Source organism: Heterodontus francisci, chromosome 32 (assembly GCF_036365525.1).
Source record: "Heterodontus francisci isolate sHetFra1 chromosome 32, sHetFra1.hap1, whole genome shotgun sequence".
Taxonomy (NCBI): domain Eukaryota; kingdom Metazoa; phylum Chordata; class Chondrichthyes; order Heterodontiformes; family Heterodontidae; genus Heterodontus; species Heterodontus francisci.
In genome coordinates, this window is record NC_090402.1 from 14863269 (window position 1) to 14887866 (window position 24598).

Below are 24598 nucleotides of genomic sequence, written 5' to 3' on the forward strand. Positions count from 1 at the left end.
AAAGGCAGATCAGAGGTTAAGAATCCTGCGGCGAGTAACTCACCTCCTGACTCCCCAAAGCCTGTCCACCATCTACAAGGCACAAGTCAGGAGTGTGTTGGAATATTCTCCACTTGCCTGGATGGGTGCAGCTCCGACAACACTCTATGTTCGACACCATCCAGTACAAAGCAGCCCACTTGATCAGCACCCTATTCACCACCTTCAACATTCACTCCCTTACCCACAGACGCACAGTGGCAGCAGTGTGTACCATCTACAAGATGCACTGTAGCAACTCACCAAGGTTCCTTCGACAGCACCTTTCAGACCAGCGACTTCTACCACCTAGAAGGACAAGGAACACCACCAGCTGCAAGTTCCCCTCCAAGCCACACATCATCCTGGCTTGGAACTATATCGCCATTCCTTCACTGTCGCTGGGTCAAAATCCTGGAACTCCCTTCCTCACATCACTGGGTTTACCTACACCCCAAGGACTGCAACGGTCAAGAAGGCGGCTCACTACCACCTTGTCGAGGGCAAATCGGGATAGGCAATAAATGCTGGCCTAGCCAGTGAAGCCCACATCCCACCAGCAAATTAAGTGGGCAAGTGTTGTAATAGATTGTGCCAGCTTGTCTTTGTTACAGGGGTTTATAATTAATGTTCTGTTTTTGTGGAATGTCTTTATTTAAACAGTGGAGGGAGCTAGGGAGCGGTCACGGAATCTGGCACATCCAGTAACAGCTGAAGCCACCCTTGCCCTCCCTGTATGGGTTAATGATTATACTCTGGTTGAGTTGTTCTTCCCGTATCTTGGAATCATGCACTTTGCTCTCTAGCCAGGCATGTACTGAAAGTCAAATAACAAATTAAATTGCTCCCCCATCTCCCTGCACCACGTGTGCTAGAAAGAGAGGTGAAGGGAATCAGCCAGGGGTCCTGCTGCTGTTCACTGTCCAGCCAGACCAGGTGGAAAATGCCACATGTGAATGTTGGGGGAATGGGTAACGCTCAACTTGGCTGCACTGCCCTCACCACCCCTCCCCCGGGGTCGATTACCTTGTGAATGCAGATAGTGGGTAAAGACTGGCTGCTTGTGGATAGGTGGTGTCGGAGAGGGACAGTACCCCAGCATGGCCCCAGTGCCTAAGAGGAATTTGGGTAGTTGGGAGTGGGGGTGGAAATGAAAACGAATTTTGACGTGTTATTGGAGTTGCGGCTGAGATTTTGCTGTGGGGACAGTGCAATTGCTTTCAGTCGGAATGTCCATTTAGCAACATCGTTTTCACTCTGCCCCTTGAGAGCCAGTGTAGGAAAAATAAATATTTGTTAGTAGAGTACAGGTACAGTGTTTACACTGCACCTTTTAATCAGGTACAACCCTGTCTGACATCAAAAAGGAAACCCTACTATTAGGCTTCAGTTTATAGGCTGTGTGACCAAGCGTATTTTCTTCCTATAGGTGCAGGGTTTCTCAACCATTTTGCTTCTGAGGTTCCCCTCTCGTGTTAGATTTCATGCGTCTCCTGTAACAGTTTTCGGTATAAAAATTTAGTTAATAGTTCATTGAATCTATGTTCTTTTTGTTTTGCTTATTTAATGTAAAACTTGTTGCTGGGCACCAGACCAAGGCTCGGGTGTTGCAGCTATGAGCCGCAAACCTCATTTACTGGCTGTTGGTCGAATAAAATAATCCTGGTGCTCAAGTCGGGTTTAAAAATTCACGAGAGAGAAAGAGAAACAGGGTGGTGGAGGGTGAGTGCGGTGCAAGGGTACAGAGACCCTCAAATTCCATGAAAATGCTGTCTTGCACCAACGGCCCACTTGGTGCACTGATCTCAGCTGTGCTGTTGAGGCAAGTGGGTGTGAGTCTGCAGTCGCCGGCTTCTAGTGACTAGATTCAGAGTAACCTCGTTGGAGGCCTGACCAGCACCACAGCTGGTGTGGCCGTTATGCGGTGTTGGGAAAGGTGCCGTTTGATTCTGTGTACTTGAGATACTTCACAGATTTTCATTTAATTTCCTGCAATGTCCTGAAACCCTTTTGTTTTTGGTTTCTTGCAGATTTTCCTCTGCTCCAAGGATCGCAGGACTTTGCCAGGGAGTACGTGAGGCAACAGCCGCCTATCAGCTCAGGATTCTGCCCGACCACCGCCATGATAGACGGTAACAACCCACCGGTAGCCCCGTGCGTGAAGCAGTTCCATGTGCCTTGGGCCAGCTGCTCTGTAATCGCCTATTACAGCATTCATTGCTCATAACTTCCTCAGTCTCGTAGAATTAGATATTACCGCACATTCAGCTCGGGGCTTTTTCTCCATGGGTCACATTCAGGATTGCTTTTGCTCCAAGTTTCTCTCTCTCTGCTGATTTGTGCTGTGGAATTTAGCGCTCCTGCCCTCTGGTCATTGTTCATGTGAGTGCAGTCATTCACTTTGCTGCTGTAAATATGTGCAGCTGCTGCCCTCTGGTGGATTTTTCTGACATAACATATAACACATGGTTTGCAGGAAGTGAAGAATTTCCTTTACTGCAGCGGGTTTCATTGTTCTTGAGTCTGGCATCAGATCATTTATGCAAGTAGCTGATGATCCAGAGGGTAAATGGAGCAGTAGAGAACTGAGCCACACGCTGATAGAGTTAGAGGAAGAGGGGGTGGGAGGAGGCTCGTTTTGAGCTTAAATGCTTGCATGGATCAGTGGGGCTGAATGGCCTGTTTCTGTTGACTCAAGAGTTTCTGCTCATTTTTGAATGTCAGTAAGGATAGATCAGATTCACCAGTAATGCCCCTTGAAGTAGAATAGTTTTTGGCTCACAGATGAATAAGGGGTGCTTGACTGAGATATTGGTATGTCAACAGCACAAGAAAGAGATGGGAGAAACTGAGGGAAGAAAATTAATTGGCTCCAACATCATACTGAGTTAAGGGAACCCAAAATTGGAGCGGGGGAGGGGACTGAGTTGCTACAGAAGGACGTTGGTTGGAGGGGTGATGTGCTAGAAATAGCTCTCATTGAGAGGAGAGGAGGGTAGCCTGAGAGAGACACCGAGAGAATGATGGTTTTCTACACTTCGTGTTTTCACTGGAGAAACACAAAAATTGAGCTATAACCAGGCCACTTTATCTGAAACGGTGCTGAAGGTCACTAGGAATGAATTCTGATGACCGGGGCTCACTGGAGCTGTATATAATGTGGAGAGGCTTGTTTTGTTAAATTATGTGGTGTCAAACTAACAAAAAAATTAATGAGAGGAGCTTTAAAATTGAAATGGATTATGTTGCATTATGTATGACTGCTGTTTTATTGGGGAGGTGGGTGGGGTGCTGAATTGCCGCCCATTGACGATACATTAGGTTTTAGACTGCACTTATCTTTATTCTGACTGGAGGTAATGGACTGAGTCTCTGGTTGCTGTCTGTTTTACAGTCTTTATTTCTCTCTTTTGAAGGCATCAACGTTATCTCTAGGGTTCCACATGCATTGGCTAAATTCAGATAACTCAGCCAAGATGGTCAGTATCATAGCAAAACCAATCACAAACCTTATCCTGTGCCACTAAACAAGTCATCTCCAGCAGGACTTGATGGGATCCTGGCCTATTACCCTCCACCCTGGGACCAATTGTAACACTTTGGCTGTAATAATCATGAGAGTTAAAGTGGCCCCTCATTATCTCCATGTCTCAAACTTCTACTGTACTGGAGAACCAAGGCAACTGAAACCAATTGTAACACTTCCATGGCCACCACATGCAGAGATCAGCGAACAGACCCAGCTCACATTTGAGACCCTCTTGTATGGGCTGGTACACATTGGAGGATGTATTTATCAAATGAGCCACCAGTGAGAGAGCGAGAGCTACTAACATGCTGAACCTCTCCTTTTTGCTTCTGTCTTGCAGTTGGCAAGGAATGACACCAACTGTCCAATTCTTAAAGTACAAAGCCAGTAACTACCGACGCGCTACAGTTCCCTGCTGTGTTAGTTATAGAAGAGACAACATTGAGCTATTTGTCCCTGGGTTCCCTGTAACTAGGTGAGACTTTTGAGGCAGACTTGAGTAGCTGGCCCAATCTCCCTGACATGGTTTGAGTTGGTGAGTATTTTTGCTGCAGACCCATATTTCTCCTGAAAGCAGTTCAGGGGTTTTAAGTGAAGAATCAATTTGTTGTGTCTTTGATCCTCTTTCCCTAGGATTACGTGATACAGAATGGCTGGGTCGATCGCAGATCCTGAAGCGAGGACCTGTGACGTATTACATCGATGGCGCTCACACGATTGGTAGTATAAAGGTGTGTTGGCATTACCTAGAGTCTGGCCTCTTCATTAGTGTTAGGGCTCCTACTTTGAGTCTGTAGTAGAGTGTTGAGGGTTGGAATCCCAACCAGTGCCTTGTATAAAGGCTTTCAGAACAGCTGCAGTGCACTACACCATATGATCAGGATCTGTGCAGCCAGTATCCCATACTTGGGCAACTTATTTGCCAAGAGGCGTATTGTAGGAACAGAGGGAAGAACAGTGTAGCAGTACAGCTGGGTGTTGCAACATGCATGGGGCAGCTGGCATGTCTATGGATAATGCCACTCCAGGCTGCATGTAGCTGAAGAACAGTGTGGCACTTGGGTCATGCTTAGCCCAATTTAAGGTGCTAGAATAACAAGATTGAAGTTCCCGCCTCCTGGACGATGAGCTCGCCCGAACCTGATCTTTGTGATGGAGACAATATGGGGTCAGAAGCTTAGCTTGGGGCCAAATAGGCTACTGAGTTTGCAGGCAGTCTGGTTCAGCCTTAGACAGTGGCTAGGGGAAGGGGATGGAATTGTTAGAAATAAGGTTTGCAGAACACACAAGCAGTGGAGGTGGTGGAGAAGTACAGCTGAATGTTGCATTATGCATGTGGAAGCTGGCATGTCTGCAGATACTGCTCCTGAGGCTGTATGTAGCTGAAGAAGAGGAAAGACCCACAGATAGATGTGGGACTCTCGATATAATGGTGCCTGAGCGAGAAGACAGGCCATTGATGATGATGATCTGGCTGCTGTTGGATAGCAAAAGGTGGAATCAAATAAGGATTGTCCCACTGAGTTGGACAACAGAGGAGAGGTGTCGGAGGAGCATGGTCTGGTCGATGAGAGGAGAGAATGCATCACGCTCCCAGAGAATGTTTGATACCTTTTGGTTAAGGCTGTTCTGTCAGGCATAAACCTGATTGAGAGATGTGAACAGTGTTGTGGGAAAGGTGGGCACAAATTTTGGAGGTGACAACATGTTCAAGAACTTTGGAGAGGCAAGAGAGGTTGTATTTGGGGTTGGTGGTTTTTAAGGACAGATGGGGTTGTGGGTGTTTATTTCTTTGAGGAGGGTGTAATGTCAAAGGGGGACATTTTGCAGAGAGGGATAAAGTTATAGAAGACATTGTGCTCCTTTACAGGTTTGTTCTTGGTGTGTGAGCATTGACTGTGGTCTTGTTTTCAGGCCTGTGTCAAGTGGTTTCGCGAGCATTCAGTGAAGGAGGCGCAGGCCGTGAGGTGAGTACCTGAAACTATGTGACCAGGGCTGTACTGTACTAGAGTACCTGGGCACATTACATCTGAAAGTTATTTACATTGCAGCAGCTTCCCCATGACTGAAAGCAGTGTACTGAGCCAGAAAGGTCCCAGGCTCGGTCCTGGTCTGTGTTGAGTTAGTGACTCTCAGTTTGTGCAGCAGTTAGGGCAATAAAATGACCTCTGTGCTATTTGCCAAGATTGGGGGTGGGGGGAGGTGGTTCGCAGGGTTGGGGGCTGGAGTAGGTTGGGGGAAGAAACATCAGCCATGATTCTCGTTTCTGATCACTGTCTCGAGGCTCCTGCTGGAGGCATGTGGTTGGGTGAGGACTAAAGATTGAACGAGATTGGGGGGAAAAAAAACTATTGTGATGCCAGAGGACTGGAGAATTGCAAATGTTACACCCTTGTTCAAAAAAGGGTGTAAAGATAAGCCCAGCAACTACAGACCAGTCAGGCACATGTACTAATGCAAATTAATTAAGAAAAATTTGTTTGAGAAAATCGTGTTTGACTAACTTGCTGGAGTTTCTGAAGAGGTAACAGAAAAGGTTGATGAGGGCAATGCTATTGATGTGGTGTACATAGACTTCCAAAAGGCATTGATACGGTGCTGCACAAAAGACTTGTGAGCAAAGTTATAGCTCATGGAATAAAAGGGACAGTGGCAACATGGATATGAAATTGGCTGTTTTACAGGAAACAGAGTAATGATTAATAGATGTTTTTCGAGCTGGAGGAAGGTTTGTAGTGGAGTTCCTCAGGGATCAGTGTTGGGACCCTTGCTATTTCTGATATATATTAATGGCCTCGACCTTGGTGTACAGGGTACAATTTCAAAGTTTGCAGCTGACATGAAACTTGGAAGCATTGTGAACTGTGAGGAGGATAATGTAGAACTTCACAAGGACATAGACAAGTTGGTGGAATGGGCGGGCAAGGGGTAGATGAAGTTCAATGTGGAGAAAAGTGAAATGATTGATTTTGGTAGGAAGAATGCCGAGAAACAATATAAGATAAAGGGTACAACTCTAAAGGGCGTGCAGAAGCAGAGGGACCTGGGTGTACATGTGCATAAGTTATTGAAGGTGGCAGGACAAGTTGAGAGTGCGTGAAGTACACAGTGTCCTGGGCTTTATTAATAGGGGCATAGAGTACAAGAGCAAGGAGATTATGTTGAACTTTTATAAAAGACACTAGTTCGGCCTCAGCTGGAGTATTGCGTCCAGTTCTGGACGCTGCACTTTAGGAAGGATGTGAAGGCGTTGAGAGGGCGCAGAAAAGATTCACGAGAATGGTTTCAGAGATGAGGAACTTCAGTTATGAAGGTAGATTGGAGAAGTTGGGACTGTTTTCCTTGAAGAGAAGGCTGAGAGGTATTCAAAATCATGAGGGGTCTGGGCAGAGTAGATAGAGAGAAACTGTTCCCACTTATGAAAGGATTGAGAATGAGAGAGCACAGATTTAAAGTATTTGGCAAAAGAAACAAAAGTGAGGAGGAAAAACTTTTTCACGCAGCGAGTGGTTAAGATCTGGAATGCGCTGTCTGAGTGTGTGGTGCAGGCAGGTTCAATCGAAAGGAATTAGACTGTTATCTGAATAGGAAGAATGTGCAGGATTGTAGGGAGAAGGTGGGGGAATGGAACTAGGTGAATTGCTCATTCAGAGAGCCAGTGCAGACATGAATGGCCAAATGGCGTTCATCTGCACTGTTACAATTCTGTGGTTCTTAGGGCCAGAGGCATGCTCTGTCTTTCATATTCTTTTTGCTAAATACTATATAGATTTCCTGCAGTTTACTGACATGGTCTGCCTCTATTCCTTCAGTCGGGCACTCCACTCTACACATTCATCACCGTATGTGTGCATGGAAGCTTTGTGCCAAAGCTAAGACTTCCTTTCATTCAAAAGCAAAATACTGTGGATGCTGGAGATCTGAAATAAAAACAGAAAATGCTGGAAATACTCAGCAGGTCTGGCAGCATCTGTGGCGAGAGAAACACAGTTAACGTTTCAGGTCTGTGACTTTTCATCAAACCACAGGTCCTGAACCTGAAATGTTAACTCTGACGCTGTGCGGCCTGCTGAGTATTTCCAACGCTTTTTGTTCTTCTGCTTTACAGTAGTGTGGTGGCCAAAATTTAACACCGTGTCCCTGATTGTGGCAGGCCAGTCCTCTGTACAGATTCGGTACCATTACTTGGTACCACTTCTTGGAAATGTTCAGACAGGATTGGGATTAGCCTGTCAATCCATTCGAGCCAAAATTTTTCCTGTCATCATTACTTTGAAGGCAGAGCTGACACTCTTCAAACCGTTGTTAAAACAACGCTGATCTTGGCATCATTCTGTAGCTCAGCAGTCCAGAAAGGCAATAGGGAAAGATGCCAAGCAGCAGCTGGCACCTGTAGAATTGTATTCCAGTCTGGGTCAGAGTCTTCAGGAGAATTGAAAGTGAGCTTTATAAAGAGGACGGCTGTATTCATTGTTAGAGTATCCTGATCCTTTTTCACGGGGGAGTGGTGTTTTAATGGGACACACTTCCCAGACCATACAGGGTGGTGGGTTTGAGGGAGGAGGGCAGGGGTGGATGGGGGAGAGGAAGGTTTAATGGGACGCACTGCCCACAACCGGGAGGTCGGGGGGGTGGGGGGGCGTGCGGATTTAGTGGGATGCACTGCTCAGACCCTGCAGGGTGTCAGGTTTGTGGTTGGGGGGGTGACGGGTGTCGTTTAATGGGACACATTGCCCAGACCCCAGCAGTAAGGGATGTGAAACTGCAGGTGTGAATTTGATGTATGAATTTGATTATTAAGCTGTTCTTCCGGCAGAGGATCCGTGGTACAGGTGCTGCTGTTCAACACAACAGGGGAGCGAGATGCTGCCGCACTGCTCAAACTGCTGATGGTAAGAATGGGATGTACGATGTATCCTGTGGAGAGTTGGGAGTTTGATCTGTCGCTCGCTGTTATACATAGGAAGGCACTTGTTTGCACCCGAGAGTTTTGAGTTCAGTCTCATAGAAATAGGAGCAGGAGTAGGCTATTCGGCCCTTCGAGCCTGCTTTGCCATTCAATAAAATCATGGCTGATCCACATCAACTCCACATTTCTGCTCTATCCCCATATCTCTTGTTTCCCTTAGTGCTGAAAAATCTATCAATCTCTGCCTTGAATATACTGAATGACTGAGTATCCCCAGTAGGAATTCCTCTACCCTCTGAGTGAAGAAATTCTCCTTATCCAAATGGCTGACCATGTGTCCTGAGACTATGACCCCTAGTTCTAGACTCTGCAGTAGGGGAAGCAGTCTCGGAGCATCTCCCTGTCAAGCCTTCTAGGAATTTTTTACGTTTCAATGAGGGACTCTCGTTGTTCTAAACTCCATAGAATCTAGGCTCGTGATACTGAACCTCATATTCATAGGAAGCTCTCTCATCCATCCCAGGAATCAATCTAAGTCACAGTGTTAGAATCTCAGGCCCTGTACACTCTGCGGCACATGGATTCCGGAAGGAATGCGCAGGGGGAAAAGTAATTCTCAATAGGACAAGAAACGTAATTTTCTTTACCTTTTCCTGTAGGTTACCTTCAGAGGTCAGGTTAGGTCAGGTTTCGGCAGTTTTGGTTGCCATCCTTCCAAAAAAGTGTACTTATAATGGACAGGGGACAGAGAGACACAGGAATGATGCTGGGGACCTGGGTGGCGCAGTGGGCTTCAAATCCAGCTCAGACAAGAGGATAAAACTGTCTGCTGGATGCAAGGGTCCTATTTGATTGAGCTTGGGCAGTCTAACTTCTAGTGGGCTGGAGCCTGTAGCAGAAAACTGACCGTGCTTTGGCGTTAAATGGCATTGTCACTTGGATGGTTGGTATGGGAAATGTGAAAAAAACCAAACTGATGTAGAAGTGAATGCTGTTCTGAGGTTGGGCTTGTCAGGTTTAATTAAAGTTTAGCCAGTCAGTGGAAACCCACGTTTTTGGTATCGCACTTGCACAAGTGCATGCAACGAGGATAGGATGAGATCACCCAGCAACCCCTTCCCTCACCCATCCAGCTCCGATGAAACCATTTACCCATTCAATAACTACACAATTCATTTTGAGAGTTGTGAAACTTTATAGAGTTCTCTACCTCAGAGGACTGTGAATGCTCAGTCGATGAGTATATTCAAGACTGAGCGATGGATTTTGGATACTAAGGGAATAACAGGGTATGGGAATAATGTGGGCAAGTGAGTTGAGGTAGAAGTTCCACAATTCAATGGCAGAGCAGACTCAAGGAGCCATATGGCCTACTTCTGCTCCAATTATGTTCTAATTTTCTGGGAGAGAGACAAAAGAACCCAGAGAAGTCTAATTCTGTTCTTGCTGCCTCTTTTTTTATTCATTCATGGGATGTGAGCGTCGCAGACTAGGCCTGCATTTATTGCCCATCCCGCATTGCCCTTGACAAGGTGGTGGTGAGTTTCCTCCTTGAAGCGCTGCAGTCCATGTGGGGTAGGGACACCCACAGTGCTGTTAGGAAGGGAGTTCCAGGACTTTGACCCAGTGACAGTGAAGGAACAGCAATATAGTTCCAAGTCAGGATGGTGTGTGGCTTGGAGGGGAACTTGCAGGTGGTGATGTTCGCAAGCATTTGCTGCCCTTGTTCTTCTAAATGGTAGAGGTTGCAGGTTTGGAAGGTGCTACCTAGTTTATTCAGGCAATGCTAGGTTATTCACCTGAAACTCTATTCAGGGCAACACCACGATTTCCAGGGAGTCACTTTTCTGTTTCATGGAACTGACGTCATTGAGGACACACAGCAGCTGAGAAAAGCTGGTTTGCATTGATGTTGGCAGATCCGCCCTGCACAGTGAAATATGAATCACATTTGTTACCTCAGTAAGAATCTTAACATTAAAATATGAGATATGAACCCCAGAGTAATTTAAAGAATTACACGACAAGATTTCACATTTTAAGACTTTTATTATAGCAGCTAAACTAAAAGAAATATTCATTAATTAAATAGTACTTTGTAAGTAGCTGATATCCCAAATTACAAAGAAGGGTATTTTCTTTACTTATTAAAATCTCACACAACACCCTATCTGTTACACAGTCCGCTTTTGGCACATTTTTAGCGGTTAAAAGTCCCAAACTCCTCCCTGTCGCAATGGGTTGGACCTCCCAGACCTTTTCAATGTCACTGCTGTCTTTGCTGACTTTTCCGACCACTTCCATCTGGTCTGCTGTAGATAAGATCACCCCTTGGCGATCCTATTGGTCTTTTCCTTCTCCGCAAACTTCAACTTTAAAAAAAAAAGAGGTTCAAATCTTTGCAGCCTTACGTTGTACCAGTCTTTGAGAGCAGGTTTTCCCCCTATCTCCCTTTGAGGCTGCCACTGCTGGTTGTCTATCTTACAGCCTGTCTGCCTTCAGAAAATCTGTTTGAATTTATCTGGAATCAATAGTTGATAGCTCATTGTCCTTTTCCAAAATGCAAAGTCCAGAAGTCTGACTTCCACAGAGCCACCTGGAGCTTCCATTGTTTCCACGTGTTAACAGCTGTCTGGTACATTTGCATCCTCAGAATCACTGACTCCTTGTTTACAATCCGCAAGTCTGGGAGGGTGAAACCCATTGTTCTTCAGGTGTTATACCCTAGCAGTGTCTCTGTCAAAGAAAAAGTCTTTGATCTGTGTTTTCTGTTCTGGTAACTAAGATTTCTGTCTTGTCTAAGCAGAGTGGATGTGAGGACACCTGACTTCACGGACTCCATCTTAAACTTATAAAAATCATAGTTTTTAAAACATAATCATGTTACAAAGTCCAGCGTTCATAATGCAATTATGTTCAGTTCCTGTAATTTTGGTTACTTGTCTAATAGGGTGGCACAGTGGCGCAGTGGTTAGCACCGCGGCCTCACAGCTCCAGCGACCCGGGTTCAGTTCTGGGTACTGCCTGTGCGGAGTTGGCAAGTTCTCCCTTTGACCACGTGGGTTTCCACCGGGTGCTCCGGTTTCCTCCCACAGCCAAAGACTTGCAGGTTGATAGGTAAATTGGCCATTTTAAATTGCCCCTAGTATAGGTAGGTGGTAGGGGAATATAGGGAAGGTGGAGATGTGGTAGGAATATGGGATTAGTGTGGGATTAGTATAAATGGGTGGTTGATGGTCGGCACAGACTCGGTGGGCCGAAGGGCCTGTTTCAGTGCTGTATCTCTAAATAGGATATGAATAAAAATGTCCTATGGTCCCAACTATAATCTGCACTCTTAATTTGTCTAGTTAGTCCACTTATGAAATATAAATCAAATCCCCCAGCACCTCACGTATCTAGTACCCTGCAATACCCTTCCAAAAGAGTTCATGGTTTGCTTGGAACTCTGCCATAAGGACTGCAGCATTTCAAGTGGACAGATCACTACCACCCTCTCGTGGGCAATAAATGCTGGCCTTGCCAGCGACACCCACGTCCCATGAACAAAAAAGATAGTTTACTGTCAGTCGCTTGTTATACATCAGTGTAATGTAAGGTAGTATTCCTTTCCTTTTATTTCTTTTTGATACCTACTCTTCAGTGAAGCCTTTGACTTCCTGTCCCAGGAAATTAAATCCTTTCTGTGTGTGGCAATTCGTTGGGTCTGAAGAAAAAGTTGCTGTTTCACTTTATGCGTGCCCGCTTCCTTTCACTTCCTTCACACTCAACCGTTCATACCATTATGTCCACATTCTGTTCCTTTAAGTCGAAATGGCCTTCAGGCTGGATTATTTCTGTAAAGCTAAAATTATAGATCACGTGCAGTGTATAAATTGTTTCCCATATATTATAATTGACAATTCCTGATGTAGGATGCTCCTTTTTTCTAGATTGTATAGTAAGTGATAACCAAGACATTATTAATGTTGAGTTTTATAAGATTTAGAACCTTACTTATAATTTGTTCTTCGTCCAGACAATAAGAATTTGGACAAGGAGACACCCGATGTAGTGGTATCAGGATGATTTATTAAGGTTCAAAGCAATACTTAACAAATCCAAGGCAGTTGATATCTTAGTCCAGATGGCCTTTACTCTCCTCCGGTCTAATGGCGCAGACAGCTCTTATCTTTCCCTTTATCATCATCAAATCTGTGCACCGAACCTCTCCAGGTCTGTCCTTTTATTCTTTGTAGCTGGTGGCTCCTTCTGTGCGCTGATTGGTTAGTTCATACATATCACTGTTTCGATTGGTCCTGCCATTTCATTTGTCAGTACTTCCATTTGTACATTAATTGTCACATGCGTGAAACAAAGTGCACTAACAATCCATTATAACCTTGAGGTCCATTAGATCATACAAACTTGTTACATAGTTTTCCATATCTGTTCTTTTCCTTCTGATTACCAAAATAAGTACAAATTAATTCTGGTTGACTCAAACTGTATAGGCTGAATTTTTTTCCAGTAAGATGCACAGCTAAAGTTAGCTCTTCATTTACCAAAACCTTATGCAACATATATTTATATATCATATATATATGATATATTCAATATGATATGTTCAAGTCCTCTGAAGAAGGAATTTTCCTCCACACAAGATCAGGGGGCAGGTTGTTCAACCTTGCCCGTCTAAGAGCGAAGTCCAAAGTATGGAAGGTCCTCATCAGGGAACTCCTCTTTGCTGACGATGCTGCTTTAACATCTCACACTGAAGAGTGCCTGCAGAGTCTCACCGACAGGTTTGCGGCTGCCTGCAATGAATTTGGCCTAACCATCAGCCTCAAGAAAACGAACATCATGGGGCAGGAGGTCAGAAATGCTCCATCCATCAATATTGGCGACCACGCTCTGGAAGTGGTTCAAGAGTTCACCTACCTAGGCTCAACTATCACCAGTAACCTGTCTCTAGATGCAGAAATCAACAAGCGCATGGGAAAGGCTTCCACTGCTATGTCCAGACTGGCCAAGAGAATGTGGGAAAATGGCGCACTGACACGGAACACAAAAGTCCGAGTGTATCAGGCCTGTGTCCTCAGTACCTTGCTCTATGGCAGCGAGGCCTGGACAACGTATGTCAGCCAAGAGCGACGTCTCAATTCATTCCCTCTTCGCTGCCTCCAGAGAATACTTGGCATCAGGTGGCAGGACTGTATCTCCAACACAGAAGTCCTCAAGGCGGCCAACATCCCCAGATTATACACACTACTGAGTCAGCGGCGCTTGAGATGGCTTGGCCATGTGAGCCGCATGGAAGATGGCAGGATCCCCAAAGACACATTGTACAGCGAGCTCGCCACTGGTATCAGACCCACCGGCCGTCCATGTCTCCGCTTTAAAGACGTCTGCAAATGCGACATGAAATCGTGTGACATTGATCACAAGTCGTGGGAGTCAGTTGCCAGCGTTCGCCAGAGCTGGCGGGCAGCCATAAAGATGGGGCTAAAGTGTGGCGAGTCGAAGAGACTTAGTAGTTGGCAGGAAAAAAGACAGAGGCGCAAGGGGAGAGCCAACTGTGTAACAGCCCCGACAAACAAATTTCTCTGCAGCACCTGTGGAAGAGCCTGTCACTCTAGAATTGGCCTTTATAGCCACTCCAGGCGCTGCTTCACAAACCACTGACCACCTCCAGGCGCTTATCCATTGTCTCTCGAGACAAGGAGGCCAAAGAAGATATATGAAAGTACATTAAGTTCATAATACAAAAAAGGGCCAGAAAAAAATGACAGAATCCACATTTCTTACAGTGTCCAGTTTCATTAGTCCTTATTTCTGTGATGTCTCCCATGTTTCTTTTTAAATGTAGTTATCTTTTTTAAGTGGAGAAGCTTGCAATGTGGGTAAATGCTGGACCCAAATCCTCAATGCCGCAGTATCTTATGATACAAAAGTACCACTGTTATGGCAGAAAGCTGAGCACCTACTTATGGCTTCTGCATTGGCATGACATCCCCTTTTTCAATAATCTGGGTGAAATGATGCCACTTGAGCACAGTTGCATTAAACAAAGAAGGGAGAGGAAGGAAGAAAGGAGCGAGTTTGCACACGAGAGCATTAGTCACAAAGGATAAAAAAATGCAGAAGAAATGTCTGAGTGATGAAACAAAGACCTTTAATTGAATAGTGAAAGTTAGTTGACCTTTAATATAACTTCCTCCTCACTCTGGCTGAATTCCTGATTTCACCTGCTGAATCAATTAGCAGATGATAAGTCTAAGAGTCGTCAGTGGCTACTCTCATAGATTAAGAGAAAAGTAGGAGGAGGTCATGAAGCAGGTCTCCCTTTTGACTAGAGTTGGTGCATGATGTAGGCAGACCGAGACGGGGGAGGAAAAATAATGGGAGTCTTGCCTGCTGCTAACAAAACAATCTGACCTCTGATTTCTTTCAGCCTTGTCAGTTTGATTTTGCTGTTTTCTGCCCCAATCTTTTGGACACGGCACAGAACCTGAATGCTGGTAAGTGCAGTTCTGGTCAATCATTTGGTTTTGAAATGTGGGCTCTAAAAAATGAAACCTCTAGGGGCCCTGTTGACAGTTCAGTGGATAAATGGTCTCATTGAAGATGTATTGAGCCATTCAGTCCAAGTGTACGGTGAAACATTGTTCTCACAGTATACGGAAACGTTACCCTTCTGTCTGGGAGAATCAATACTCAAGAATAGCCAATGTAAAAGGAAAACACTGAGACACGAAGATAGCTGACCCACCTTGGAAAAGGTTGTAATTCATTTTGGGCTAGAAACAGATCAACGGCAGTGATATCTGATCAATAAATAGCATTTGTCCCCATGACCCCGGTACCATTTCAGCTGATAAAGCGATTGAAAAGATGTATTTATGATGAGAAACTCGTAACGTTAGGACTCTATCTGTTGCAGCAGAGAAAGTTACACCACAGGGAGAATCTACTAGAAGTGTTCAAAATTGAGAGAGGTTGTGAAGTGTCAAGTAGGGAAGGATCCCCACGGTTTGGTGAGTCAGTAACAAGGACTGTAAGATTCAGGATTAGTAACAGAAGTGTAATGGTGTAGACACAATTCAGGGGAAGCTAGCTAAACACATGAGGGAGAAAGGAATAGAGGATCTGCAGCAGTTCAAGAAGGTGGCTGTCGAGGGCTATTCGGGATGGGCAATAAATGCTGGCCTTGCCAGTGGCACTCCTATCCCATGAACAAATAATGGGGGAAAAAATGTTGATGGGGTTCGATGAAGAAGGGTGTTAGGAGGTTGCTGGAGCATAAACCCCAGCATGTAAATACTATGTAAATTTGATGAAAATTTGCAATCTCGTTCAGTAGGCACAGGATGACTGGTGGGGGAAATTGAAAAGCTGGCACAGTATGTGTTGAGGCACATTGTTGGGACTGGGACAATGCAGAAAAGTGTTTTTCAAACGTTTTCAGTCTGGGAGGATAATGTATCCCAAAAATTTGAGCAACAGTTAAAGCTAGCTGCTTCACGGCGCTACTATGCAGTAGTGACACGTGTGATGTTTGCCACTAACAGGATGCTGCCATCAAGCCAAAAAGACGTCCTGCCTATCACACTAACGAGTAATGTGAAGCCAGAATTTCAATGCCAGTGTGATGCTAGGTATGTAGGCCGTACGTCACAAAGGCTGGCGGATCGTATCAAACATGTCCCTTCTGCTGTTCGCAACGGGCAAGATACGGGCCATACCCAACCAGCCCGTGCTTGCAAAACTCAAAACACAGTGTCCAACATTAGATGTGATTCTGCGATTGGACAACATTTGCTAAATAGTCCGCAGTGTGTTGAGAATTACGCCGACAACCAATTTAAGATTGCCAGTAGGGCTCGCAGTGTGGTGCATTTGCGTGTACTGGAAGCTGCATATATTAATATAATGGCCCTGTTCTTTGCAGGCAGAAAGAACATGTACACACATTGCGCCTGTTTCAGCTGAACAAAATAAGTGACAGCCATTCGCTGGTTCATTCTCAGGGCAATGTCTTGGCCAATCAGAGTAAAGCTGCCTGGATTAAATTTCAAACAAAGCTTGGCAGTTAACTGTCAGTCACTGTAAACTGGTGCATTCTCCATGGCAACGCTTCTACCAATCAGAGTTCACTTGCCAACCAATCAGCACTCTCTTCTCATACAGTATAAGTTGTTGTTTTCCTTTACATTGGCTATTCTTGAGTATTGTCCTGGTGAGTCCAAGATGAAAAGCTTTGACAACATGTCTCTATTTTCAGCAATTCATAAATTATTTTATTACTGACTCAAGTATTGTAAAGATTAGCAAGGGAAGCTGCAAGAGTTTTAATTCTGTATTTATTTTTGGAACACTAAGAGGTTGAACAAGATTATTTCTCCTTGGCTTTGGTAACCTTTTTAATCCTGGTGTGAATTTCTAGAAATTGGTACAACCTATCAGTTTGGCTCTGTTGGTAAAACTCCCAACTCCCCAGTCAGCAGGTTGTGGACTGAGACTGTATTGATTTGAGCATGTTATCTAGGTCAACAACAGTTTAGTACTCAAATAGTGTTAGATTGTTGGAGGTTCCAGTTTTGGAGGAGATATTAAACTGAAGTTCTGTCCTCTCAAATGATGTAGACGAACAGTAAGGTTCCTATGAATCCATTTAAAGAGCAGGAACTTACCCCAGTATCTAAACTTAACTGATCATTCATCCCATTACTATTTGTGGAATCCTGCAGTGTTCTGTATCTGACCTGTTACACTACGCTAGGAGTATTTGATGCTGGCACTGAGCCTTGTTCCCCAACTCTAGCATCTTTCATTTCGATGAGCACAAAAGATTTGCAAGAGAAAAACTGTTGATTTAAGTTTGACACACAAGATTTTGTTTTCTCAGATCAGAAAAATTACACAGTGTCTTTGGAGAACATGCTGAGTCGTTGCCTTGTCAACCATCGTGCCTGGTGTAAACTTACGGAGGTGAAGCGTGACAGTTTATGGAGCCTTCCTGGCAGTACCCTGGAGAGCTCAACCACATTGGTTAAGAAGGGTGATTTGGATGAGGGAATGTTACTGTTTCACGAACCGGAGCGTGAGCAGATAACCACTCGTGCGCTTGTTTTCCCTTGCATTAACAATGGCCTGCATTGGATAACACAAGGGCGCGACCCTGACCTCCAGCCCACATTGGCCAATCCACTCAATGTAAATCTGGCGGGGGCTGCGACTCTGAAAGAAGCTTCCACCATACAGATCCTGATCACGGGAAGCCTTCATCTTGTGGGCGGGTGCTTGAAACTGCTTGACCAGTCTTTATCTCAGTAAAAGCTCTTTTCTTTTTTTCTCCAGACCTTGCTGTATCCCTTTTAAGGATGAGGTGGGGATTCGGGGGGACATTTTCTAGGCCTGGGACGTTATCTGTTGTATTTAACTATATTCAAATACCAAGTACCTTAATGTAAAAGAGTTAAAACAAAGGCAGAGATGATGGTATTGACTGAGTAAAGTGGAATCTTGATTTTAATTTCACTAGAAGGTAGATGCCAGTCATGGCAATGAATCCCAGAACATAGATTTTTCTGGTATGTTTTACATGAGGTGAAGGTCAGGCTTTCAAGCCTGGAAGCATGTATTGGTTAAATTTTTGCACATGATTTATTTAAAAGAAAAAGTCTTAATTTTTATGGGTCTTAAAAAAATAAACTGGAAAGTAAGCTGGGTGTGGTCTAGTGAGTGACACGTTCTCTTTAGCACTACTGTTAGCTGAGTACAGTTGCACAGGAATACCTGAGATAACTTGACCTCTGATTTTTCTTTCTTCCTTTCCTTGTGGGAAGTGCATTACCTCTGGTAACACAACAGCAATTGGAAGTCAATATGTGGGAGTCGTAATGCTTCAGTGTGCACTGTGTGGCTGGTGGCTGACCAAATGGGCTCTTTTTTCAGGTTTTGAAGGTATCCAAAAAAAGATGTTAAAGAACTGGTTTTCACAAAAATTAATGAAACAGTTACCCTGTACAATTTGTGAAGAAATATTAATGAACCCTACCAACTATATTTGAATTGTAAACCAGAAGTCTAGGACAGGGGAGTAATAGTTGCAATTGACAGTCAGGTGGCATTTTCCACATATGTCCCAGGATCTGGGTGTCATTTCTAGGCAGAGGCTACGTTAATGGTCTGCCTGGGGATTTCACCAATAAAGACCTGTGGAACTGGGATAGGAGAATGACCAACCAGCAGAGACAATGCTTACAGGCAGGCCACGTGGAATTGCACAATCTTCCCCCATCGCCACAGAGTGACTCAGTCAGGGTTAGCTTGATGGCATTTCTAATGAGAAAGTAAATCTGTTCTTGCAGATTTCATCAGGCTAACCTGTAGAAAGGATAGTATTTTTTAAAAATCCTTCTGTTCCAACCCATCATTCATATACTTAGAGGACTAACTCCCAAGAGGATGACTGTAGAGTGGTCATGTGCCCTGTGCCCAATACCATATAAAAATGAACAAGTAAAGATCAATTGGTCTATCCAGCCTATCCCACATAGTTATGATGCCTTGTGTATCGCATCATACTCAAATGGACCTAAATGATCTCTTGGGGGAGGTGAAAAATGTGTAAAAACCCAAAACAGTTAGGTGGAAATAAATAAATATATCTCACCATAGCATGGTCACATTCCCAACATGTTGCAGCAAAGACTGATCATGTGAACCTAACTTGCTATGTCAGAGTGGCGGGACACATATTAGTATTAGTGATTCTGTTGCATGGTGTATTTGAGACGAGAACTCAACAGAGGGGAAGGGGAAAAACAGACGGCAAGTCACCATGATAATAAAAGCAAAATTCTGCGGATGCTGGAAATCTGAAATAAAAACAAATGCTGCAAATATCCAGCAGGTCTGGCAGCATCAGTGGAGAGAAACAGTTAACGTTTTAGGTCTGTCACCTTTCATCAGAACGGATGGCAAGTCACCAGGGGTTGTTCTTATGCACCATCTAGTGGTTTGTTACAGTAGCATGAAGTGAATTACTGATTGGAATTTTCACTGTGATGATGTTGCAGAGCAGCAAGATCTATTTTTTTAAAATACATTTTTACATTTTCTAAAAAAAAATTGCAGGGCATAAGCTTGCATGTACTTAGAGGATACTTTTTCTTGGTGGAATTGCCTGTGCTCAGCCCCAAACTTTGAGATAGAACATGCTGCAAGACTGTGTGTCTGCCAACAGTAGCAAACTCTATCTTTTTTGGCTATTGCATTGCCCATAGATTTTGCTTTTGGCTTTGTTGTGTTTATTTTATATTTTAACAAGATTCTCTGATTCAGAGTGTATTCCAGTTATTGGCATGCTAGAAACTTTTAGCTTTCCCTCTGATCACAGTAGGAGGATGAAACATCTCTGATTTTTTACAGTGCAGTGTGTTACTGTGTCACTGTGAGAATTCATCAAGTGAAGCCCATGTCCTTCCCCACAAAGAGGAGAAAAATAGGAGACATCTGGCAGAGTTAGTTATTCATACCTTCGCAGCCAGCTATAAAGTAGCCTTTAGTTGGGGCTCCAAGACATCCTGGCAATTGAGAATAATTTCATGAATGGAATGATCTGTAAATCAAGAAAAAACCCATACAGTTGAAGTTCATGTTCTGCCCTCCAGAATAGTGGCTGTTACAGATGCTGTAACCATATTGGTAGATTGAATAAAATCTATGGTTGTCACTGATTGCTGATGAGAGAAGTTACTTCCTTCTAAAGACAAGCAGCTTTATTAAATAATTTTAAATAATGACTGCTCAAACGGAACAGGAAACTATTGAGAACGGCTGTCAAATTCCTAAATGTGAAGTGGAAAAATAGCACCTCACTTCATACTTAATTAGATCTAGAACTGCTGTGGATGATCTGGCAGATTTATGTTGGAAAGGGTCGAGTTAAGCTGTTAAAACACATTATTATAGGATTTAGTTCCAAATGTTTTCACTGCTAGTGTAAAATCTGATTAACCAATTACAAGCTGCATTACCATATATTTTCCATATAACATACAACCAATACAAGGAAAATGAAACCTGTTTTAAGTAGATTATGTATAAACTTTTTTTAATATTGGAAATAGCCCCTGAAGTTTTTCTTGTTAAATTTAGTGTGAACTATTTCCAGTCTGAAAATAGACTTGGGATTCCAGCTGCATTTTTGCATACGTTAAATGTGGACAGTCAGTTTAGTCGTTTGTATGAAGCTGGTTCACCAGTATGTATGTTAATCTGTTATCTTAATTTTGTGTTGTGATCATCACAAAATGAACTAATTGTTAATTGTCATGGAAAATCATTAACTATAGAAAACATTTTAGTGAAGACCAAAAAGGGGATTTCGGGTTAGCAGAACAGCTGCAGTTCCACAAATTTGCACACCTAGTTGTTTCTCTGCTGTGTTGCCTTTTTATACTTTTAAAATTTGCTGATTTAGAGACAGCCTTTGAGTGGATATTTTCAGTGACCTCAAAGTTCTGTTTTAATGATCAGAATTGAGTGATGTCACTAAAGAGAATTCATACAAAATTTCTACTCTCAGGGTGGGTCAGTTTGAATGATTAACAGGCAGAATGGCATTGGGGAGGGAGGAATTATTTCAAGTGCTATAATTGTTTCCTTTTAAGGAGTATTGTGTCAATTAAGACCGATATAGTTTTCCTCTAAAGATCTCACAGCAGGATTGTCCACGTTGTTTCCTTTGAATTTCTTTCATTTTGAACTTAGAGCAGTGGCTTTAAGAAGTTATTCAGAAAATTAATTCCTGTTCAGATTTTTAAAAGACAATTTATTTTTGCATTTAAGTTTCTACTGAACGTCGATCCAAACAAGTCAACAAGTTTAATGCGTTATCAGATTGATAACTTGAAATGATACTTGTAACTGGTTTGAATGATTTCAAAGTAAATGGTGACTGAGAAAGTAATTCTAATCAACCTATTGCAAAGTTTTGTGATTTTTGCTGTAAATTATTAGTGTTTGCACTATTTGAGAAATTTGCATTAAAGAACTGATTTTTTTCATGTTGCTGTAACGTAAATCAGTATGTACCTTTTGAGTTGAGCTCATGTTCATTTAATACCACAAGAATACCCTAAAACTAATCGACTGCTATGGTTCTGGGTTTCTTTGCTATCTTCAGCACTTGCACCATTTAACACCATTTTGCATATGAAAAATTGCTAACATTCTATTTTTGTGCGTTACGCCACTTATGCGCTGTTAATGTGTGAGTTTCCTAAATCTTTTTGGCAACTGGAACAATCTCCTCGCCCAAGGCTTATGCACATTTACAAAGCGGTACCATTCACCTGATGGTGCTGTATCTGGTAACTTGGTTTATACCTATGTAAAAGAGGCACAGCTGCTCTCTGTTACCTGATACAGGGAGAAGTGTGGAGTTTGAGGGCTTTTGAAGAGATCCCCCTAAATTTTGTATGCTGATTTCTAGCTTTATAAGATCTTTTTCAATTTTGCTCTGAGACTTGCATTTGATCCCTACCCAAATAGTGCTACAGTTTGAACTCATCCCTACATTCTAGCTCTCATCTCCCCAACCGACAAAGAACAACTCTGGAGAAGGTATGGCGTACCTCTCTATGCCATTCTTATGGAAGAGCAACAGCAGCATGTGATGGTATTGAGTAAGGCAATAGAGCAGATGTTAACAATGACTGCCGGGGCTACCTTCTGCAAGGTAGTAAGGTTTACGCTACGGGATGGCTTCCTGCCTGCCATTCTCAGGAATCTGTCTTGTCTTCTGCCTCTTCTAAGATGACTTGCTGGTCTTTGTGAAAAATTCACAACCATTTGGTAAAATGCTGGCCTTTCCTGGTGCCCTATGAGCACAGCTGGCATTGGTGTTCAAATTTTCTACACTGTCTAAATTGTCAGACTGCTTTGCTGATGTCCAGTATTGGATGAACACAAATTTCCTGCAACTAAATATTGGAAGAAAAGTCTTCAGTCCCCGCCTCAAGCTCCAGACCGCTTTTTGGCATGGTTCACAATCTTGGTGTCACATTTGACCCCATGATGAGTTCCAATCAACTCTTGTGCCATTGCTACTTCCACCTCTCTAAAATCACCTGACTTTGCTCCTGCTGTTGAAACACTCTTCCTTGCCTTTATTACCTCTGGGACTTGACTATTCAAACACACTTGTATCCTGTCTCCCATGTTCCACCCTCTACAAACTTGAGGTCAACCAAAACTCTGCTGTCCTTAATACAATAAGTCCAATTCACCCATTATCACTGTGTTCACTGACCAACATTGTCTCCTGGTCGAGCAACACTTCGATTTAAAAATTCTCCATCCCTGTTTTCAAAACCTGTGAACTTGCCGCCACCCCTGCCCCCCCAATCTCTGTAACCTCTAACCCTACAACATTGCAAGATATCTGCACTCTATAACATTGCCCAACTCTACCCCCTTCCGCAGCTATGGCTTTGTGTGCATTCCTGATTTTAACCATGTTGGTGGTTGAGCCTTCAGCTGCCGAAGCTCTGGAATTTCTTACCTAAACTTCACTTTCCTCCTTAACATTCCATGAAACTTAGTCATCTGCCCCAACATCTTGTGTGATTTGGTGTCAAATTTAGTTTGATAACACTCCTGTGAAGCATCTTAAAATGTTTTTAACGATGTTAAAGATGTATAAATACAAGTTGTTCCCCATTAATATCTCCTTTTTTTCACATGCTGGCTATGGGAACACCATCAATTCTAGTGTTGTTCAGGAGGTAGGTAAGGTCTATTAAAATTTGACCAAGATAATTGTGAAGCAGTTGACTGCCTTGATCAGAACACTTCTAAAATGTTGTTTATCTTCAGTTGACTGTGCTATACTGTGCCCCAGTAATTGTCTCTCTTTCACATCAGTTTCCCTCTCCCCCTACCAAAGTGGAGGTTGGTGCTCCATTTTTGGCTATAAACCCTGGCTCACTGAAGATCTTTCACTATCACAGGAGAAAAGGCAATTTACTTCAAGTGCTAGAAAATTACACTTTAAACTTCTAATATTGTAAATTGGAACACAGGCTCGAGATGGGCAGTTTGTGGAAAATCAGCCATGTATAATTATTGACAGGATTCAGTCTTGTGGTGTTTGTGACGTTCTACTTATTGGTTTATTAGCTGTAGACCATTATACAGAATGCATCTTGGGACTAATGAGTTATGAGTGATAGAACACATACTGGATATCCCTAATAACTTGTATATTTTGCTGCTACATCATCCTGTAATTAAAACTACGCTATGTTCTGCACATGATTTTTCAAATGTAAGGGGGACTGGTTGCCCTCTGAAGCTCAATGCTAAAGTCACAACCCTTGACAAAAAGTATACAATGTAAAACTTGAGAAGTTATGGATGTGACTCTTGTTGTAATAAATGTATGATGATGATTAAAATGTACATCTGAACCAGTGTCATTAAAATGAAGGGTTCAGCTGGGTTCCAACCCTTCTAGCACAAACTGGCCAAAAAATTGATTCAGATTGTATTGATTGGCATCCTTCCGTCAGCAAGAGATGTTGGGAATGCCACCTCAGAACTTTGAGGTCCCATGAGATCATTTGCTGCACTACTTTTGATGGCTGAACAAGCCGATTCTGGAAAGGCAAAGTCTACCCCACGTGCCATGCATGAAATTGTCCCTTGATGGTGTTGCAGGATGATCTCTGCTGATGCCTTGTTTGCAGGGCTGCCGTCTGCTCTGGAGCTTCTGAAACCATTTTGGAGTGGTGAATTCCTGCTCCCAGCTGGTGTTGCTATTTATATCGATCCTCAGCTAGCGTTTCCCACTTGTGATTGACGTTGAAGGCTTTCATGCCTTTTTTGACAGCATCCTTGAATTGGGGCACCTGCTGGTCTCTTGGCACAGGATACCTTCCCATATAGATCCTGGAGAATGTGGCCATCTTCCTTCCTGGCTACAGGCCCAAGCCAGTGAAGCCTTCTTTGCATGCTATTAAGTTTTGTATTTCTATTGGTTAAACATTAGCATGTGCTCAGTTTTTTAAATAAAGAATCTAAAAATCATTCTAGCAACTAAGAGTTAATTTTTTTTTTAAAGTCCTGCTGAGGAGTTCTTGAGCATCTTG

At 43.3% G+C, this 24598-nt stretch overlaps 1 protein-coding gene across 1 annotated transcript in view; it reads left to right on the forward strand.

Annotated features, from left to right (window-relative positions):
* The window catches only part of fpgs (folylpolyglutamate synthase), a 50961-nt gene extending 26425 nt beyond the window's left edge, over positions 1-24536 (forward strand). Inside the window, exons 11-16 of the mRNA XM_068012307.1 lie at positions 2049-2150; positions 4181-4278; positions 5462-5514; positions 8364-8439; positions 14890-14956; positions 17344-24536. Coding sequence (XP_067868408.1) covers positions 2049-2150; positions 4181-4278; positions 5462-5514; positions 8364-8439; positions 14890-14956; positions 17344-17771 — 824 coding nt within the window. The 3' untranslated portion in view covers positions 17772-24536. The remainder of the gene's footprint in view (positions 1-2048; positions 2151-4180; positions 4279-5461; positions 5515-8363; positions 8440-14889; positions 14957-17343) is intronic.
* The last annotated feature ends 62 nt before the right edge of the window (positions 24537-24598 follow it).